The sequence below is a fragment of the Trachymyrmex septentrionalis genome, unplaced genomic scaffold (genome assembly GCF_001594115.1).
Source record: "Trachymyrmex septentrionalis isolate Tsep2-gDNA-1 unplaced genomic scaffold, Tsep1.0 scaffold243, whole genome shotgun sequence".
Taxonomy (NCBI): Eukaryota; Metazoa; Arthropoda; class Insecta; order Hymenoptera; family Formicidae; genus Trachymyrmex; species Trachymyrmex septentrionalis.
In genome coordinates, this window is record NW_017305401.1 from 101,572 (window position 1) to 118,077 (window position 16,506).

General features: G+C 30.8%; 3 protein-coding genes across 5 annotated transcripts; 2 read left to right on the forward strand and 1 right to left on the reverse strand.

Annotated features, from left to right (window-relative positions):
• The first annotated feature begins 150 nt into the window (after positions 1-150).
• LOC108748820 (calnexin-like) lies at positions 151-6,835 on the forward strand. 2 transcript variants are annotated; one of them, XM_018487189.1, is made up of 11 exons: positions 151-389; positions 459-536; positions 1,285-1,474; positions 1,542-1,554; positions 3,002-3,239; positions 3,378-3,673; positions 3,775-4,434; positions 4,508-4,648; positions 5,992-6,111; positions 6,350-6,520; positions 6,651-6,835. In XM_018487189.1, the coding sequence occupies exons 2-11, from the start codon at positions 461-463 to the stop codon at positions 6,705-6,707; spliced, it is 1,962 nt and encodes a 653-aa protein (XP_018342691.1). In that variant the 5' UTR covers positions 151-389; positions 459-460; the 3' UTR covers positions 6,708-6,835. The 2 variants fall into 2 exon arrangements, with proteins under 2 accessions (XP_018342691.1, XP_018342690.1); XM_018487188.1 differs by lacking the exons at positions 151-389; positions 459-536; positions 1,285-1,474; positions 1,542-1,554 and adding an exon at positions 2,203-2,564.
• On the reverse strand, positions 6,725-11,956 carry LOC108748819 (myotubularin-related protein 6). The gene is made up of 13 exons (XM_018487186.1): positions 11,578-11,956; positions 11,253-11,366; positions 11,001-11,163; positions 10,669-10,826; positions 10,467-10,592; positions 10,270-10,404; positions 9,461-9,593; positions 9,142-9,368; positions 8,796-9,046; positions 8,575-8,718; positions 8,354-8,480; positions 7,999-8,259; positions 6,725-7,923 (listed from the first exon to the last, which is right to left on the reverse strand). Exons 1-13 carry the CDS (start codon positions 11,599-11,601, stop codon positions 7,780-7,782), a joined length of 2,007 nt encoding a protein of 668 aa, XP_018342688.1. The 5' UTR covers positions 11,602-11,956; the 3' UTR covers positions 6,725-7,779.
• A 170-nt stretch (positions 11,957-12,126) lies between these two features.
• Positions 12,127-15,751, forward strand: LOC108748811 (synembryn). 2 transcript variants are annotated; one of them, XM_018487174.1, is made up of 10 exons: positions 12,127-12,420; positions 12,768-12,907; positions 13,243-13,355; positions 13,504-13,802; positions 13,888-14,054; positions 14,135-14,384; positions 14,537-14,681; positions 14,780-14,927; positions 15,003-15,122; positions 15,343-15,751. In XM_018487174.1, the coding sequence occupies exons 1-10, from the start codon at positions 12,328-12,330 to the stop codon at positions 15,467-15,469; spliced, it is 1,602 nt and encodes a 533-aa protein (XP_018342676.1). In that variant the 5' UTR covers positions 12,127-12,327; the 3' UTR covers positions 15,470-15,751. The 2 variants fall into 2 exon arrangements, with proteins under 2 accessions (XP_018342676.1, XP_018342678.1); XM_018487176.1 differs by having other exon boundaries at positions 13,504-13,787.
• The last annotated feature ends 755 nt before the right edge of the window (positions 15,752-16,506 follow it).

Sequence of the window (16,506 nt, forward strand, 5' to 3'; positions counted from 1 at the left end):
ATTGGTATAAATAAATCTGTAATTGCCTGTAATGAATCGTCATTGCATACACGTTATTCAAAACCTAACTTAATAACTGGAACGCGATTGGCCGATGAACGGCGGGTGGTAGCACTGAAAGGAAGACCGCAAAAAAAAAAAAAAAAAAAAAAACATGCCTTATCACGGATTGCCCGCCGTCGTGCATTAAATATAAATTATCGCGTCGAGCTGTAGCGTGTGATTATACGGATGTTATTTGTTGCAATTAAAACCTCGTTGAATTAATTGTCGAGAGGTGTGACGAAAGAAGCAGGGAAAAACTTCTTTCGGTAGTTTGCCATCCCGTGTAATAATTTTTTTTGCGTAATTGCGACGCAGCGCGAAAGATATATCGAGCTTATCATTCGGTAATTATATAAATAGACGTCATAGCGTACACAGACTGGAGACTGCAAACGATTTTTCTCTTTTTACAGCAATGCCGATCGACTACGCCGCATTTGCGTACGCTGCCGCGGTGGCTGGTGGTGGAGTGCTAGGTTACGTGAAATCGAGTGAGTAGTTTGATTAATTGTTGACAAAATTTGTTTGCTTTCCTTTCAGGCGAGACACAAACGTTGTTCTATTCTTTTCTCGCTTAATAAATAACAAAGATAAAATGACACTTCTCAAGCAGAATGACAAGTCATGATAACGTCAAAATAAAATGTAAATGACAGAAAAAAAATGACTTTTATGTCCGTTTTCAATGTTAATTTAATTTTAATCTCATTTCAACTAACTCATTTTTTTTTTCTAATTCTGAGAATAAGTTGAATAAATAAAGAAAATAAAATTAATCTTATTTTGGTACAATATAGACAGAAATTGATATTAGTTAGATCATTTTGGAAGTTTGAGTAGTTTCTATTACAATACAGATCATTTCAGCAAAATTCTAGCAATATGCAACATTCTAGTAATATTTCAGTAATATAATGCAGGAATTGTTGTAATCTTCTATATAGGTTTGTGCTGTATAGATTTAATTGCTATCATGATGATTTGTGTTATACTTGAGCTATGTGGATTATATAGTGTCAGCTCTGAAATCGAATGTTCCATAGATTTGTTCTTTTTAGCTAAAAATTTCTTACACAGTCCCTTTCTTTTTCTCTCCACGTTGAAAAAAAAAAGAAAAATAAATGAACTGTACAAGAAATTTATTAAAAAGAACAAGCCTTATGATTCTCACTGATGTCACTTGATTTTCTCTATGTGTGCTTGAAATGCTTTAAGTGATAATCTTATCGAATATTTCAGGTTCCATCCCTTCACTGGCCGCGGGTCTTCTTTTTGGATCAGTTCTAGGATATGGTGCTTACCAGACTTCCCAGGATCCAACCAACGTTGCAGTTTTCTTAGGCACTAGCACGGCCCTTGGAAGTCTGATGGGATATCGATTTTACAACAGTGGAAAGATAATGCCAGCTGGAGTAATCGCTATACTAAGGTATTTAAATGCCGTAATTGTATTTGAAACTATACAAATTTCGTATTAACGTTAGAATAATTTTCAGTGCTGTTATGGTCGTAAGGACAGTCACGAGATATTTCTCACCACCCTTGAAGAATTTGACTGAATGAATGTGGCGTATTTAAGATATCGCATTTATTAATTTTAGATTTATGGTGTGAGAAGGGAGAGGAACAATGTAATCAAAGAATTTAGAATTTATAGGAATTAATATTTAATAAATGTATATTATTTTCTTTGGCAGATTTAAAACTATATTGTTTTTTTATAAAACTGTCAATTTAATAACTTTAACGGCACGATACACACGAATGCTTCTAGACATCTGACTTGTTATTCGGCCTTTACATGATTTCAAAGGCTGTGTTCCAAAGTTCTCTGTCAGTGCTGAAAATGTATAGTACACGTAATGTAAACTATAGATTTTCAACCTAGCAATGTTGGGACAGCCATTGTATCACATCGCATCGAGCGTTGCACTCGGTGTAGATAAAACGGAAACGAATGTATTATCGTAGATTTATTTGAATTATTTGTATTTTTAAACTCGGAATTTTAGCTTTCTCTTTTTTCAATCTCTAACTATTTAATTTCGAGTACAAAAATTTCGAAAGATTTCAAACAACTTGAACAATTAACATCCTCGTGTTGGATGATCAGTCGAGGAGCGACGCGTGGCGGTGTAGAAAGTGCAGTTGCGTAGAACGATGCGACCTACCTCGCCTATCGCTCGGGCCTAACGTGTGATAACGTTAGATAATCGGTAATGAAAATCAGAAAATATTGCTGTTCTATGTGAACGTTGTCATCGTTGCGTTCGTTCTGTCGTTGGGTGTGCGCGTCGACGGTCGAGCGGTGCTAGGAATTCAATTAAAGTTACTACCAATTAACGTGATCTCACCGGCAACTTCCGGAAGCACCGCTCATTTTCAGAACGCGACGTAGAGTTGCCCTTACGTGGATAGATTAAATTATCATTATTAAATAATTGAATAACACGTCCTCGCTGTTTACGCCGTGCCAATCGTCCGAGGATTCTCTGAATTAACTTTCTCTCGTATCACCGGTAAGACAAACTTTTGTTACATTTTTTCTAATGTAAAAAAAAACTTGTGATTTACTGTTTTGATATCACTATGCAATACAGATTGATTTAAACTAAAAAGTTTATGCAAAATTATGCGTTACGCCGCGATCAATGGTGTCCGGGGGGGAGGTATATGATGTACGATGCAAGTTTGAGGTTAAGTTTTGCATGACTGGCTCATTCCGTCTCTCGGGTGCATTGATTTTAGGGATATAATGTCAATTTTTTAAAAACTGTTTTAAAAAATTGCCGTAAGATATTGCTTTAATGTTTGTTTTTTATATGTATGTTAATTTTGTGAATCTTAGTTTTTTATTCATTGAATTTATTTTGTCATGTGTTTTAAATCACCAGACTTAAATAAATTAATTAGGCAAAGGTATCCTCTCATTTCATTTTTTTTTTTTGCATTTCAGGAATATGAAATGGCAAGAATCATAGCGTGTGTTGTGTTAGTTTGCCTGAATGCATGTTGTATATTAAGTACGGATGAAGACAGCGATGCAATACAGAAGCCAACTTACAAAAGTCCGGAACCTTCCGATTTCGCTCACCTAGCGGAGAACTTTGACAGTGAGGAGAGATTTAGGAATGTATGGATATTATCAGAGGCGAAAAAAGATGATATTGATGAAGATATCGCTAAATACGATGGTTAATATTAAATTTTTGTACATTCTTTTGTTATACTTTAGTAGTAGAATTATTGGTATAATATTATCAAATATTAGCCCAGTATGTTCCTAATAGTTAACCAACATAACCAATATTTATCTTTTTGTTATTTGTTAGGAATTTGGTCCATCGAGGAACCTAAGAAACATGGCGAGGATGGAGACTTAGGATTAGTGCTTAAAAGCAAAGCTAGACATGCTGCCGTTTCTACTGCATTAGTTAAGCCATTTTATTTTGAAGACAAGCCCTTAATTGTACAATATGAAGTTAATTTTCAAGAGGGACAAGAATGTGGTGGTGCTTATCTTAAGTTGCTTACTTTAGATGATAAATATGGAGACTTGAAACAGTTTCAAGATAAAACACCATATACTATAATGTTTGGGCCTGATAAATGTGGCAACGATCACAAGGTATGCAAGATGTGCGCTTTATTAATTTTATTTTAGTTTAAATATTACTTAATACACAAAATATATTATGATTTATTTGATGTTTATTTTTTTTCTTTCAGCTTCACTTTATATTTCGACATAAGAATCCATTGAATGGTACAATCACAGAGAAACATTGTAAAAAATCAAAAGACAAAATGGAAGATTACTTCAAAGATAAAAACCCGCATTTGTATACTCTGATCGTACGGCCTGATAATATGTATGAAATCAAAGTAGATAATAAACTTTTAAACACCGGCTCGTTACTAGACGATTTCACTCCTCCCGTGAATCCGCCTCTAGAAATAGAAGATCCTGATGATAAACAGCCTGAGGATTGGGATGATCGAGAAAAGATTCCTGATCCATTGGCGGAAAAGCCTGACGACTGGGATGAAGATGCTCCAGCACAGATAGTTGATGAGGAAGATATTATGCCAGAAGGGTGGCTTGAAGACGAACTGCCGATGATACCGAATCCGGATTCGGTTAAGCCCGATGATTGGGATGTCGAGATGGATGGTGAATGGGAGCCTCCGGAAATACAAAATCCAAAATGCGTGGATGTTCCTGGTTGCGGACCATATAAGCAGAAAATGATGAAGAATCCACGATATAAAGGAAAATGGTTGGCGCCACTTGTTAACAATCCTAATTACAAGGGAAAATGGAAGCCTAGACTTATAGATAATCCTGATTACTTTAATGATAAACATCCGTTCAAGATGTTACCAATTGTATGTAATGAATAGAATATTTCCTAGTAAACTACCTAAATTTTTGTATAATATATGCGAATGTGTTTTATAGAGTGCTGTTGGCTTCGAGCTGTGGTCAATGTCTACCGACATATATTTCGACAACATAATTATAACAGATGATGAAAAAGTTGCGAAGAAATGGGCAATTGATACATTCGAGGTTCGACGTGTTAAAATTGCTGAGGAAAATGTAAGTACCTTTTTATCTGTGATCTAAAGATATTTTTTTTTATCTCATGTATATGAGATCTAAAGATCTGAGATCTATTTTTCTTACACATATATCTCTGTGATCTAAAAATACTTTTTCTTACATATCTCCTATAACAAATTTTTGCTAATAATATATAAGTATATAAGGTAGTAATATATAAGTATATAAGGCTACGTTTCAAAATTTCCTCTCAGAGAAAAATTTTACTCGAAATATATAGTACACGTAACGTATACTAGCATAAAGTAAAATCTTCCTCGGAGAGGAAGTTTTGAAACATAGCCTAAGTATACAAATACGGGTCTATTTGGAAATTAATCCACTTGTCAAATTGGAAGCTGTACTTTTGAAAATAGACAATTAATTCTTTAGTATACAAATTATAATATGCAGGATTCTATGTGGGGTCGAATGATGAAAGCGATGAATTATAAGCCTGGATGGTGGGCATTATATTTCTTGTATTGCGCGATACCAATTGTAGCTTACATTTGGTACCTGTGCAAACGAGCTTGTGAGGTACAATAGATATGAAAGATAAAGATTGAACGAAATATTGAAAGTATTTGCTTGGGAATAATATTGAAGTATATTATATGTACAAATGCGCTAATAACATATATAATGTAAATACTCTTTGTATAATATTTATATTAGATATTTTACAAAGTTGTAATAGTAAAATTAGTTTTAAAATATAATCCTTACTGGCTCCTTTTTTTTTAAATATTGAAAAAGTTTATTCGTTATTATTCAAAGATTAATAAGAGCTTCATTTCAATGCTAGTATTTGTATACTTTACGCATATAATAGATTTTGAAACATAATAGCATATGTATTACAATTATATTATGTATATTATTTAATTAGAACAAAAAGTTATTACAATAGGCCCAAAGATTAAATCTAGTGATGTGTAAATAAAAAATTTAAAAAAATTTCTAATTCAATAGTTGATTAAGTGGTGATTCAGTGCTCTTCCGATTCTGCGATACATCGAATTTGCCAATTTGATGTACATCTCTGTGTAATATTGGACACAGTCTTCGTAATGTGATCCTGTGGCTATTATTCTTTTATCACTATTTTATGTACTAAAGAGGACCTGAAGCGAGAAAGTTCATCACTTTTGATTAATAAAGATTTGATCATATCACACACCAATATCCTGTGTTGGCCCATACTGGCATTTACACATCACTTTATTTAATTAGATTAAAAGTTAATTTAAAATGTAATTGTAATACATAAATTAGCATATAATTAAAAATCAGTGTATGCTTATAAGTATAGTACTTTATATGATTATTTAATGCAGTGGAGTACATGGAATCGGATTGCGAAATTTACTGCGGACCATCCATGGATGTGGGCAGTATATCTAGTACTAATTGCAATACCAGTAGTACTGATAATGTATTTTTGCTGCTTTTCCGAGGTATAACATTTAGTTAAGCTAAAATAATTCCAATGTTCTTGTAAAGAAAATTGTTTATTTTTATAAATACAAAAATTTAGAAACCCTAAAAGTAAATATGTGATAACATTAGTTGCTTTATAAGCAGAATACAAGTCGTCCAGCATATAATGCTATTTATTATTGTTGATATTGTTATATAAATGTAAGATACTTAAGTGAGATCAAAACGTAACTTATATTGTTTTCAATATCCTAGGACAAAACAGATTTTAAAGACGAAGAAGATGAAAAGTCACTCTTAGGGTTAGGCATTGACGAGACCATGGAAAATGAAAATTCTGAGCTTGAACAAAAACCTGTCATAGAAGAAATAGGAGATACAGAGATAGAGACTGGAACAGAGGAAGTGATAATAGAAAGTGATAAGGTTGATAATAGATCTTTAAGCATTTTATAAGAACTGTAATTCATTAAGTTTTTCGATATACACAATGCTTTTTTTCTTATAAATGATAAATGATTCTCGGTTATGTAAAGCACACATATAATTATTGCAGGATACTCCACCGATTAGTAGCGAAGGACCACGACGAAGAAAACCAAATAAAGAATAGGAAGAAGAATAATTATAAAAAAATTTAATAAGAGTATTATCGCGTTAAGATATTTATATAATACTATCACATTCCACACATTACATTTGCCACTGTGGATAGTAGGTTACCAGTCACTAGTAAATTCAGTCACTGCAATGTGTGATGCGATATTTAATTACTCTTCTAAGAATATTGACATTTGATATCGTATATGAAATCTTATTAATATATTTGAGGAAACTGTTCTCGAATTATACATATGCTTTTGTGTACTGAGTGATGTATGATGTATCTATATACTTTGAAATTTACAATAGAGTATTTTCTTTTAAAATGGACAATGCCTTAATAATATAGTATATATTTATGTTTTTAACTACAACATTTTAATGTTATAGCATTAAAGGAGATAGCATAACTCATTCATATTTTAAATGTTACATATTTTAATGTTACACTGGGACAAATCAATAAGAGATAGCAAAAAAGTCGAAGAGAATGTAATATATGTGAATGCAAGATATGTGTACATTTATGTTCTGATGTAACTCAAACTATATTTTTCAACTACTATGGCAGAATCCATTTCGATTATAAGGCAAACAAATTATATGCATTTATCCACAGAATGTGCAAAAGTCAGCTTGTGTTCCCGTAAGTTTTCTATATTTGCGTAATTTATGTATAATTTTTTTTCTAATAATTATAAAGTATTGAAGTATAAGTTGAGGTAGATTAAAGTCATTAACGTAAAATGTAACAGCATTTATCGACCATACCATAGTAGTTGATAGTCAATGATTTGTTATTAATTATTTGGTGTAATATTCACGAACTTTAAGGTGTTTATGAGTTATTTAAGTTAGAAATAAGTCCGTATGTTATATATATTGTAATCAGGTACTACGTTGTTTGTATCGATTATGCGAACGAAATAAAATTCAAAGAAATATAGAGAAAAGCTAAATATATAAAATTGGAATAATACAATGCCTGATATATATGCTACGCTTCTTCATTTCGCAAAAAAAAACGTACATACAAATATTAACTTATAAAGAAGAATAAGTCGGTATTAAATAAAGCACGTTTAAGGACTAGTGGCAGATATGCCAAAACTTTGATAGCACGATTTGCACGTGGGTACGGCACGTTGTGACAGATGTCCAGGTAATTTAGTATGCACTGTCATACATCTTGTGCATAATACATCACCACAGGACCAACAATGATGCTGAAATAAAATAATCATTATGAAGTAAACATAAAAAGGTTGTTTTAACTTACAAGGTACACTCGTAAATTGTACCTTTTTGTTAAAAGCATCGAATGTAGTAGAGCATCCACATTCTTCTATATTTCGCGACGATTTCCATTCTAAGGCAACTGTCTTTAATTCACTTTCCAATTGATTCACTTTTAGTTTACTTCTCGTTTTTTCATCGTGATTTGCGGTATTCTCTATTATACTCTCTGACAAAGACTCCTTCGTGAATTTAGTGTCAAATTTATGCTTTCCCTTCTTTTGAGTGTTACTTGTATTTAAAAGTTGCCCCAAAGAATTTACTCGCTGTTGAAAATTAAAATGCAGATATAAACGATGTACATTAATTTTTCATTAAAATTTAATATCTATTTGTCCGATTAAATTGTGTGATACATACTTTTAATAGAAGCTTTACATGATCTTCTAAGGAACTTGTGTGATCGTAGATCGTCAAAATTAAATCTTCACACGTTTCTCTAGGATGTATTCCATTTTCAAATCTAAAGTATAAGCCTCTCCAAAGACTGAAAATAAAATAACACGGTTTAAGGTACGTTCAAGGTGTATGGTTAATAATATTGAATATAAATCGTTGCACAAAAGTTACATATTTATTACACGATAGATTGAGGTGCCAATTTAGGTTGAAGAATATCAACAGAGTCCTCGTTATTATAACGATTGCATCTGTAGATTGGATTTATATATTCATTCATATTATTCGCTAAGTAGCCCCACAACGAATATGTTCGCTCAGACAATCTAAAATAATATTCACCATAATTTTTTTGTCATTTACGTTTATCATGAAGAAAAAGATTAATATAAAGATGTAATACCTTAATATTTGCCTTTCTTTCTCCGAATTTCCGATGAATGTACCGTGTTGACAGCTATGTACATGATCATGTAACGTTAAAAGAAAATATTCATTGAATTGGAATTTATATGGATATTGCTGTAGCAGTTGGTATGTCGCATCTATAAACTGTGTAAATATTGGTGCGAGTTCTTTACCATCGCTACTGACATAGCCACAACGATCACTAAATTTATGACCAAACGATAGCCAATCCTTTTCTATTAAAGCCTGTAAAAAGTTTTTTTTAATCAGAAATGAGTATATAATTTAATCGAATAATAATTATAAATGCAAAAATTTGAAACAAATTGATATAGATTTACTTGAAAACCTTGGATGGTTCTATAAAATGGATCTAATAGTAATGCAGCCAGAGAGCACACTTGCGCAGTACGATCCCATCCATCGCTACAATGCACTACTACGCTCACGCCGTTCGAAACTGCCCGTGCAATGAACCAAGCAGTTTCCAGAATAGAGCGAATATGCTTTAACCAACCGCTATTTTCTAGGCCACTTAAAAATGCGCTCATGGAGGTTGATCTTTGTACTAAAAGTTCAAATATAGATGGAAATTTAACAATTGTAATGTGGGGAAACTGATGTTTTATAACACAAACTTTGTAAAAATGTTATACTTACAGTCCAAAAGCTTATTTAAACTCGTTCTCATTACGTGAATGTTCTCTATCCCGAAGAAATGAAATTTGATATTGTCATAGAAATTTTCATTCTCATATCCTTTCCCTGCAGCTCTGTTAGCAAAGGCATTAATCTAATTGAACAGAATTAAATTTTGTTTTTAATATCTTGCATCCTTAGAAATAACTACAAAATCATTTTTCATCGCTATAAAAATATCTATGGTATTACATTCTTCATATCGTGTAGTGCCTTGCGAGTCAGTTATATCAGAATTCAAAATAATCAGAAAAACAATATTCTAGAAAAGTGACCGCGAACAAAACATTAATACTTAATACATGCTTAATGTTTTGTTCACGTTCACTTTTCTAAAATATTGTTTTTCTGACTACTTTGAATTCTGATATAACTGACTCGCAAGGCACTATACGATATGAAGAATGTAATACTATAGATATTTTTATAGCGATTTGAATATTACCGCAACATTGAAAATAACTCTAGCGGAGTCGAAACGTTTATTTGTCGTTTGTTTACCGTTTTGTAATTATTATATGAATTTTATGATTGAATTTAAATTAAAGTTTGTTACTACATTACTGGCTCTTTGTCCTTTTTTTGCATATATTATTTTATACTTACAGAGCCTTATTATTATTTAGTAATTAAAATATTTATAACAGTATTTTCTGTTTCCAATTCTAAAGAATGACATATCAAAGAATATAAAAGGTAAAATAAAAGGAATAAAATTAGGCCTGATATTTAATTGAAAAAGGAATTATATATTCCAATTATATACTTACCCGCGGTCTTGTATCGACAACATACATATACCGTGAATTAGGATTTGTACATAATATATTATGCATCATTTCTTCGTCTTCAGGACATCGTGCACTAAATCCTGAAAGTGGTTGACTGCAGCGGCAAATGGCAGCCTAAAAGTTATTTTATTTGAAAAACTTTTATTCAAATGTTTAGTTTATCATTTTGATCAAACCTTGTTTGAATGCAAGTACGTTAAAACTGGTAGCCTCCCTCTGCTTCTAAACTTTGCACTACCTAATAAAATGTTTTTAGTAGATGCACTGGGAACATATAAGTACCTAGGGTAAGTATCGCAAAGCTAAAAAAAAAAAATTAATAGTTTAAATTAATAGCGTTGAAAATGCAAAATGATAATACAATTAATATTATTTTACCTCATAATTAGTATTTAAATACGAAAGTGACCACTCCTCGTTGGGAACACCTTGCCGCTGAAATTCACTTTGTACATTGAAGAAATTCCATCCTGCATGCTGAGGTAGCGTGTCTTTATTTTCTTGATAATTGAAGCAATATAAATCTTCTATACTAGCTGTAGTAAAATTAAACCAATAAAAAATTTTAACTTTTTATGTTAGAAATGATTATCTTAAAATTTATTCTGTATATGTTACATAATTTATAAGCATAGGGCTTTTTAAAAATTCTTAAAAGACGTGCAAAATATTTATGTGCAAAATATGATACAAATGTAGTAGCTTGTTACCTGGACAGGATAATTTTAATAATGTGAGATAAATCTCGTGGCAATCGCGTTCCTTCGGGATGACAAATGTGACAATGAAGAAATGCTTGCACTTAATATACAATGGTGATCCTGTGGTCGTCAACGGCTGTTTCTCTATATTAGAAATATGTGTGTATAAAACCTGTAATTTAATTTTTTTTAATTACATTTTATTATTTTCGATACAAACTTAACAATAATTTCTATTAAAATAATATATGACTGATTTACCCATATCTTCTTTTTGCCGCTTCTTTCAACAAAAATGAGATGTGTCACTGTTAGGTAGAGTGTACCGATGGAATGATTATTGCTATATTTGTCTAGCATTCTCACGTTCTCTACCTGCAAAATATATATTTCTTTTGAAGTCTAATATTACAATATATATGCGAATAAAAATAAGACATTTTTTTCAATATTGCGATTTATTTTTGGTATAACTTAATACAAGAAAATAGAATCAATAAATAAATATGTCTAATATTTCTACTACTATCAATTCGTTACTAATAAACTACAGTACGATAAATATTGAATCAGAAGTTGTTCATACCTTGGGAACCTTTATCTGCTCCATTTTCGAAGCCTTAAAAAAATTACACGCAATCAAATAACTTTTATTTAAGCAATTATATTACGATTAACACATGCGTGTATGTATCACCCGAGTTTCATGATAGCGGTGGATTAAAAAATAATCATTTATTCTAAGCGTACGTGGACACTAGTCAGATATCTTAAGCTAATAGGCGAGGTTACGTGTACTACTCCCATTCCCTTTGAAAGTGACACTGACAGATCAGTTAGTTAGAACTAACAGATGGTTACAGATTGCAATATGTATGCAACAATGCCAACAGTCAATATATTCCGTGTGGGCACACAATCAAGGTGAATATTTTTTTCAATGAGTTTCAGAACGCAGTCGTGAAAGAAACATCGTCAGAAAGAGACAGAGAGAGAGAGAGAGAGAGAGAGAGAGAGAGAGAGAGAGAGAGAGAGAAACTGCTACTTTCTCCCAAACTGTGTTTCAAAACCCATCAAAAGATGGGTTTAACTCCACAGCGGATTGGACGCATAACGATGTAAATAACGTGAGCATTTCTTGCTAACGCGTATTCTTTGCTCCGTCCAATGAGAGTTAAAAAAAAACGTTAAGAAAAGAATCAGCTGTCAAACTTTGTGGAGCTCCGATCGATTCGGATGAATTTATCATTACGTCTAATATTATAAAATAAAGTATGTAATATAATTTAAAAGGCGCTTACTATTGCTTGCTATTAAACTGGAGTTGAGTATTAAAATGGATCAGGCTAACACGGAAGAGTTGATCTTGAAATTAATTTCCGGCACGTATGAAGAATTTTGTAAAAATATTGTTGTGTTTCTAGAGATTGTAAGTATACATTTTGAAGTACTTCTTTATTTATTAAGAAACATAATATATGTTTTTCTTGTCACAGCTTTATAAAGCTTGCAATTTTAGAAGAAATTTTATTTTATTGTGTGTGTGATTCATTGATCTAAATTTATTTTATCTTAATTTGTTAATTTCACAATTTTGTACCCTAAATTAATAAGCAAATCTGTCACAAGTAATTCTTTAAATTCTAATTCATTTATTATAAGAGAGTTTATATGTTAAAAAAAAACTCTCTCTCTTAGTCTCTTTTCTCTTCTTTTTATACATTTTCCTAGAAACTATTTAAACGATTTACATGTATTATACAATTAATGTTTTAGTATGATAAAAAGACGAATTTTGAAGAGTTGGATAGTACCTGTTTACGAGAGAAACTATGGAAGAGATTGTTTTATTACCTAACAGATTACGTTCATGTAGACCAACATCATCATTGTTTAGCTGCTTTGAGGATACTTAGGTAATTTACTTATGTTATATATTTATCTCTGTAATATAATTGTAAAGGTATAATATTTCTCAATAACAAAAGATCAATAATAAAATCATTGAAAGTAATTAAATTTAATATAATTATACAAAATCATTAAAGAATAAAACATTATTTATAATTTTTATTTATAATTACTTAGTATTCTGATACTACACACACACACACACACACACACACACACACACGCGCGCGCGCAAATATATATTATTAACATTTATGCATTTATCTTTACACATTTATCATATATTTATGCATTTGAGATATATTTATTCAGGCACTGTATTTATATATTTTTGTTCTAGCCGTGATAAAACTAACTTAAATGATTTAATCAATGATGATGCAATAAAAATTATATTACAAAATGCAGGCTTAACAAAAATCTGTGAAAAAGAGCAAATTTCATGTATAATCGGTAAGAATATATATTTCTTATGTTCATTTAATGAACTAATGTTTAAAATTTAGTACAAAATGTGTGACAGAATCTCTATGCATTTACATCTCTGTTTTATATTAAATGATATATATATATTTAAATATATGAATGCTTTTGATTGCAGTTACAATAGAATCACTGAAGTTACTGTGTAACTTATTATTTAATAGTGTAAAAGTGCAACAGTCGCAAGTATTAATCTCTTCTTTGCCTTATCTCATCGATCGAATTAAAAATTATACGACACATGATTCCTATGATGTCAAATTATTTGACGTGAGAATATTGTTTTTACTCACTGCACTAAATACATCTACGAGAGACATAATCAAAACTGATTTATATGGCGATGTATATCTTATTAACATAATAGAGGAATTTGCTGCAACTCAAAATCAAAATAGCGAGGTAACTGTAAATAAAGTAAGATTCATTTAAATATCATTTATTGATATTTTACATATATTTTATATCAATTAAAAAATTCAAATTTTCTCGTTATTTTTAGACTGAAGAGATAACAATAGTCTGTGAAGTTTTAAAAGTTCTATTCAATTTATATATACATTCTGATGATATCGGAGTTGAGGACCAAGAAAAATATAAGAATTTGGTGTTAATTTTGTATAAATTGTTAACTCTTAAATACTCAGTGCAACAAGATGACCTTGAAAGGTAAAATAATAACAATTTGTGATATCTTATTATAATATACTTTTGCATTAAAAGAAAATTAGTTATCTTTTTTTTTTCAGCCATATCGTCAATTTGTTGACTGTGATACCGTTTAGCTGTTATACATCAATTATACAAGCCGTTAACAGCAAAGATTGCGAAGATATGTATCAAAACATGGATATGAGCGCTATATGCGTTTTACTTAGATTTTTAGATAAAAGATTAGAATGTAAAACACATTTACTAGAAAATTTCTCTCCAATAATTACTGCATTGGTTAGACTCGTCAAATCAGAGAGGCTTGTTCGCAAATATGTAAGACTGCAGGTAAAATCTTGTAATAAAATTCGAAATAGTTATTTTTATAATAAATTTTTGTTTTAAATCTACTCTCTCACTTGGTAAAGAAAAAAATTTTAGTAAATGATTTTTTTTTAATTGCCCGAAATAATAAATAATCTCATGAATAAATTTTATAGATTTTACCTCCGTTAAAGGATGTGATGAATCGCCCTGAAGAAGGGACGACATTAAGGGCTAAGTTATGCAAGTTACTAACATCGCCTATCACAGAATTACGTGATCTAGTTGCAGAACTTTTATTTGTTCTTTGTAAAGAAAATGGTATTTATCTGCCGTATTAAAATAATATAAATATTTCAAATATATATATAGTATAATTTTATTTAGTGCTGTTATGACATTGTTAATATTATTTATAGTTAGCCGTATGGTGAAATATACAGGATATGGAAATGCGGCGGGAATGTTTGCCACTAAAGGATTATTGGGGCGTAGCCAAGCGGAAACGGCTTATTCTTCTGAATCGGAAGATAGCGAAACGGAAGAATATCAAAAGTATAAAGAACGGTAAGCAATCGACGAGAAATAGTCACAATAAGACGAAATGAAAAACTTTAATAAATAGTTTTCTTTTATTTTAAGAATAAACCCAGTAACTGGATGTTTCGAGCATTCCAAACCAAATCCGCTTGAAGGCATGACAGAGGAACAAAAGGAATACGAAGCTTTAAAATTAATAAATCTGGTTGATAAATTAACAAAGTGAGTAGTGTATATTGAGATTTTATTTATTCGTCACAGATCAAAGATATGCGTAAAGATATACAATCATATCGAGATCTAATGCTAAACAAAAGCTGTTTTCATATATTTATAACATCATTATGTAAACCAGCAATATATTATCAGCTGCAAACGCCATAATGATAATATTTTTCTATATATATAAAAAAATATATATAAAGATAACATCGTTGCTTAGGGAAGGAGTCGTGCGTCCTTGCCGCATCGGCGATGATGGGAAACCAAAACCGATAGAACACGTTCTTGAATTGCAGAACGAATTACCGAAACAGCAGTATGGCAGAAAGGACTCAGACTCCGAATAAATATGTTGTTATATATCTCCAAAATAGGACAATCTGTATATGTATAGATGTATCTATCCGAATAAAGATATTCAAGTCGAAAATTTGTTCGTCGTTAGGCCCGCACTAAATTAGTCGCTTCTAATAGATAAATATTAGTAACAATTGCTTACGTAAAATATATGATTATAAATATGCGAATATCGTATAAAAAAACGTCGTTTTCTCATACATAAAATTGCGTCCGAGGTGTGATTACAGTGAATAAAAAGAATTTCATATTTAGTTGATTACTTTATTGAAAAAGAGAACAAAGAACAACATTACAAATTAAACAATTGGCAGGAAATAAAAAATATATAACAGTTTCCAAAATCACATGAAATATTTAAACATTACAATTTTGGTAAAATGTGTTATGTGCTTTGTGAGCATCACAATATATTATTATTGCATTGCAGCCTATGCGCAGACAAGAATGTATAATTCTACACGTTTCAAATAACTGCATAGTGATATCATTTGAGAATATCTTAGTATAGGACAGTACATATGAATTGACAGGTAATGGCAAATTGAGTTGATATGATGAAGCAATGTACGATCAACAAAGAACATTTATTTTCTTTTTTAAGGCTAAATTTGTCCATCCTATAATAAAATATTTTCAATATAATACATTTGACAAATATATAAGTAGCAAATGTTCCGTATCTTTAATTATGTAATACATTATGTAGATTAAAATATTTTTTTTTCTTTTTTTGTAAAAGTGTATATAGATGTGTATACGTATAATACCATAAATTTGAATATTTTATATAAAAATGAAACTAAAATTTGGTTTCAAGATAGAAAAAAGCTGATTTGCGGTAAATAAAAAGAAAAAAAAAAATAATAGAAGAGAGTTAGATCTGTGTTACAGATATTTCGGGGACTAGTCTTGACAAACTTTGGAAGATAAAAAATCGTAAAACTCGTAAACTAAGAGATATATATAGATACATATTTGAAATACTTCGAAATTCAAGTAGTCCGACAATGGGGGGTGGGTATGT

What these genes read in the sequence shown, in the direction of transcription:
- LOC108748811 (XM_018487174.1), top strand. Translation starts at nt 12,328, where the DNA reads ATGGATCAGGCTAACACGGAAGAGTTGATCTTGAAATTAATTTCCGGC. An exon ending in GCAAATTTCATGTATAATCG is followed by an intron (nt 13,356 to 13,503) that starts GTAAGAATATAT and finishes TTTTGATTGCAG; the next exon opens with TTACAATAGAATCACTGAAG. An exon ending in TGTTCTTTGTAAAGAAAATG is followed by an intron (nt 14,682 to 14,779) that starts GTATTTATCTGC and finishes TATTATTTATAG; the next exon opens with TTAGCCGTATGGTGAAATAT.
- LOC108748819 (XM_018487186.1), bottom strand. Translation starts at nt 11,601, where the DNA reads ATGGAGCAGATAAAGGTTCCCAAG. An exon ending in GCGGCAAAAAGAAGATATGG is followed by an intron (nt 11,164 to 11,252) that starts GTAAATCAGTCA and finishes ATTAAATTACAG; the next exon opens with GTTTTATACACACATATTTC. An exon ending in TTGTCGATACAAGACCGCGG is followed by an intron (nt 9,594 to 10,269) that starts GTAAGTATATAA and finishes CTGTTCAATTAG; the next exon opens with ATTAATGCCTTTGCTAACAG.
- LOC108748820 (XM_018487189.1), top strand. Translation starts at nt 461, where the DNA reads ATGCCGATCGACTACGCCGCATTTGCGTACGCTGCCGCGGTGGCTGGT. An exon ending in TTAAAATTGCTGAGGAAAAT is followed by an intron (nt 4,649 to 5,991) that starts GTAAGTACCTTT and finishes TATTTAATGCAG; the next exon opens with TGGAGTACATGGAATCGGAT. An exon ending in TGATAATAGAAAGTGATAAG is followed by an intron (nt 6,521 to 6,650) that starts GTTGATAATAGA and finishes TAATTATTGCAG; the next exon opens with GATACTCCACCGATTAGTAG.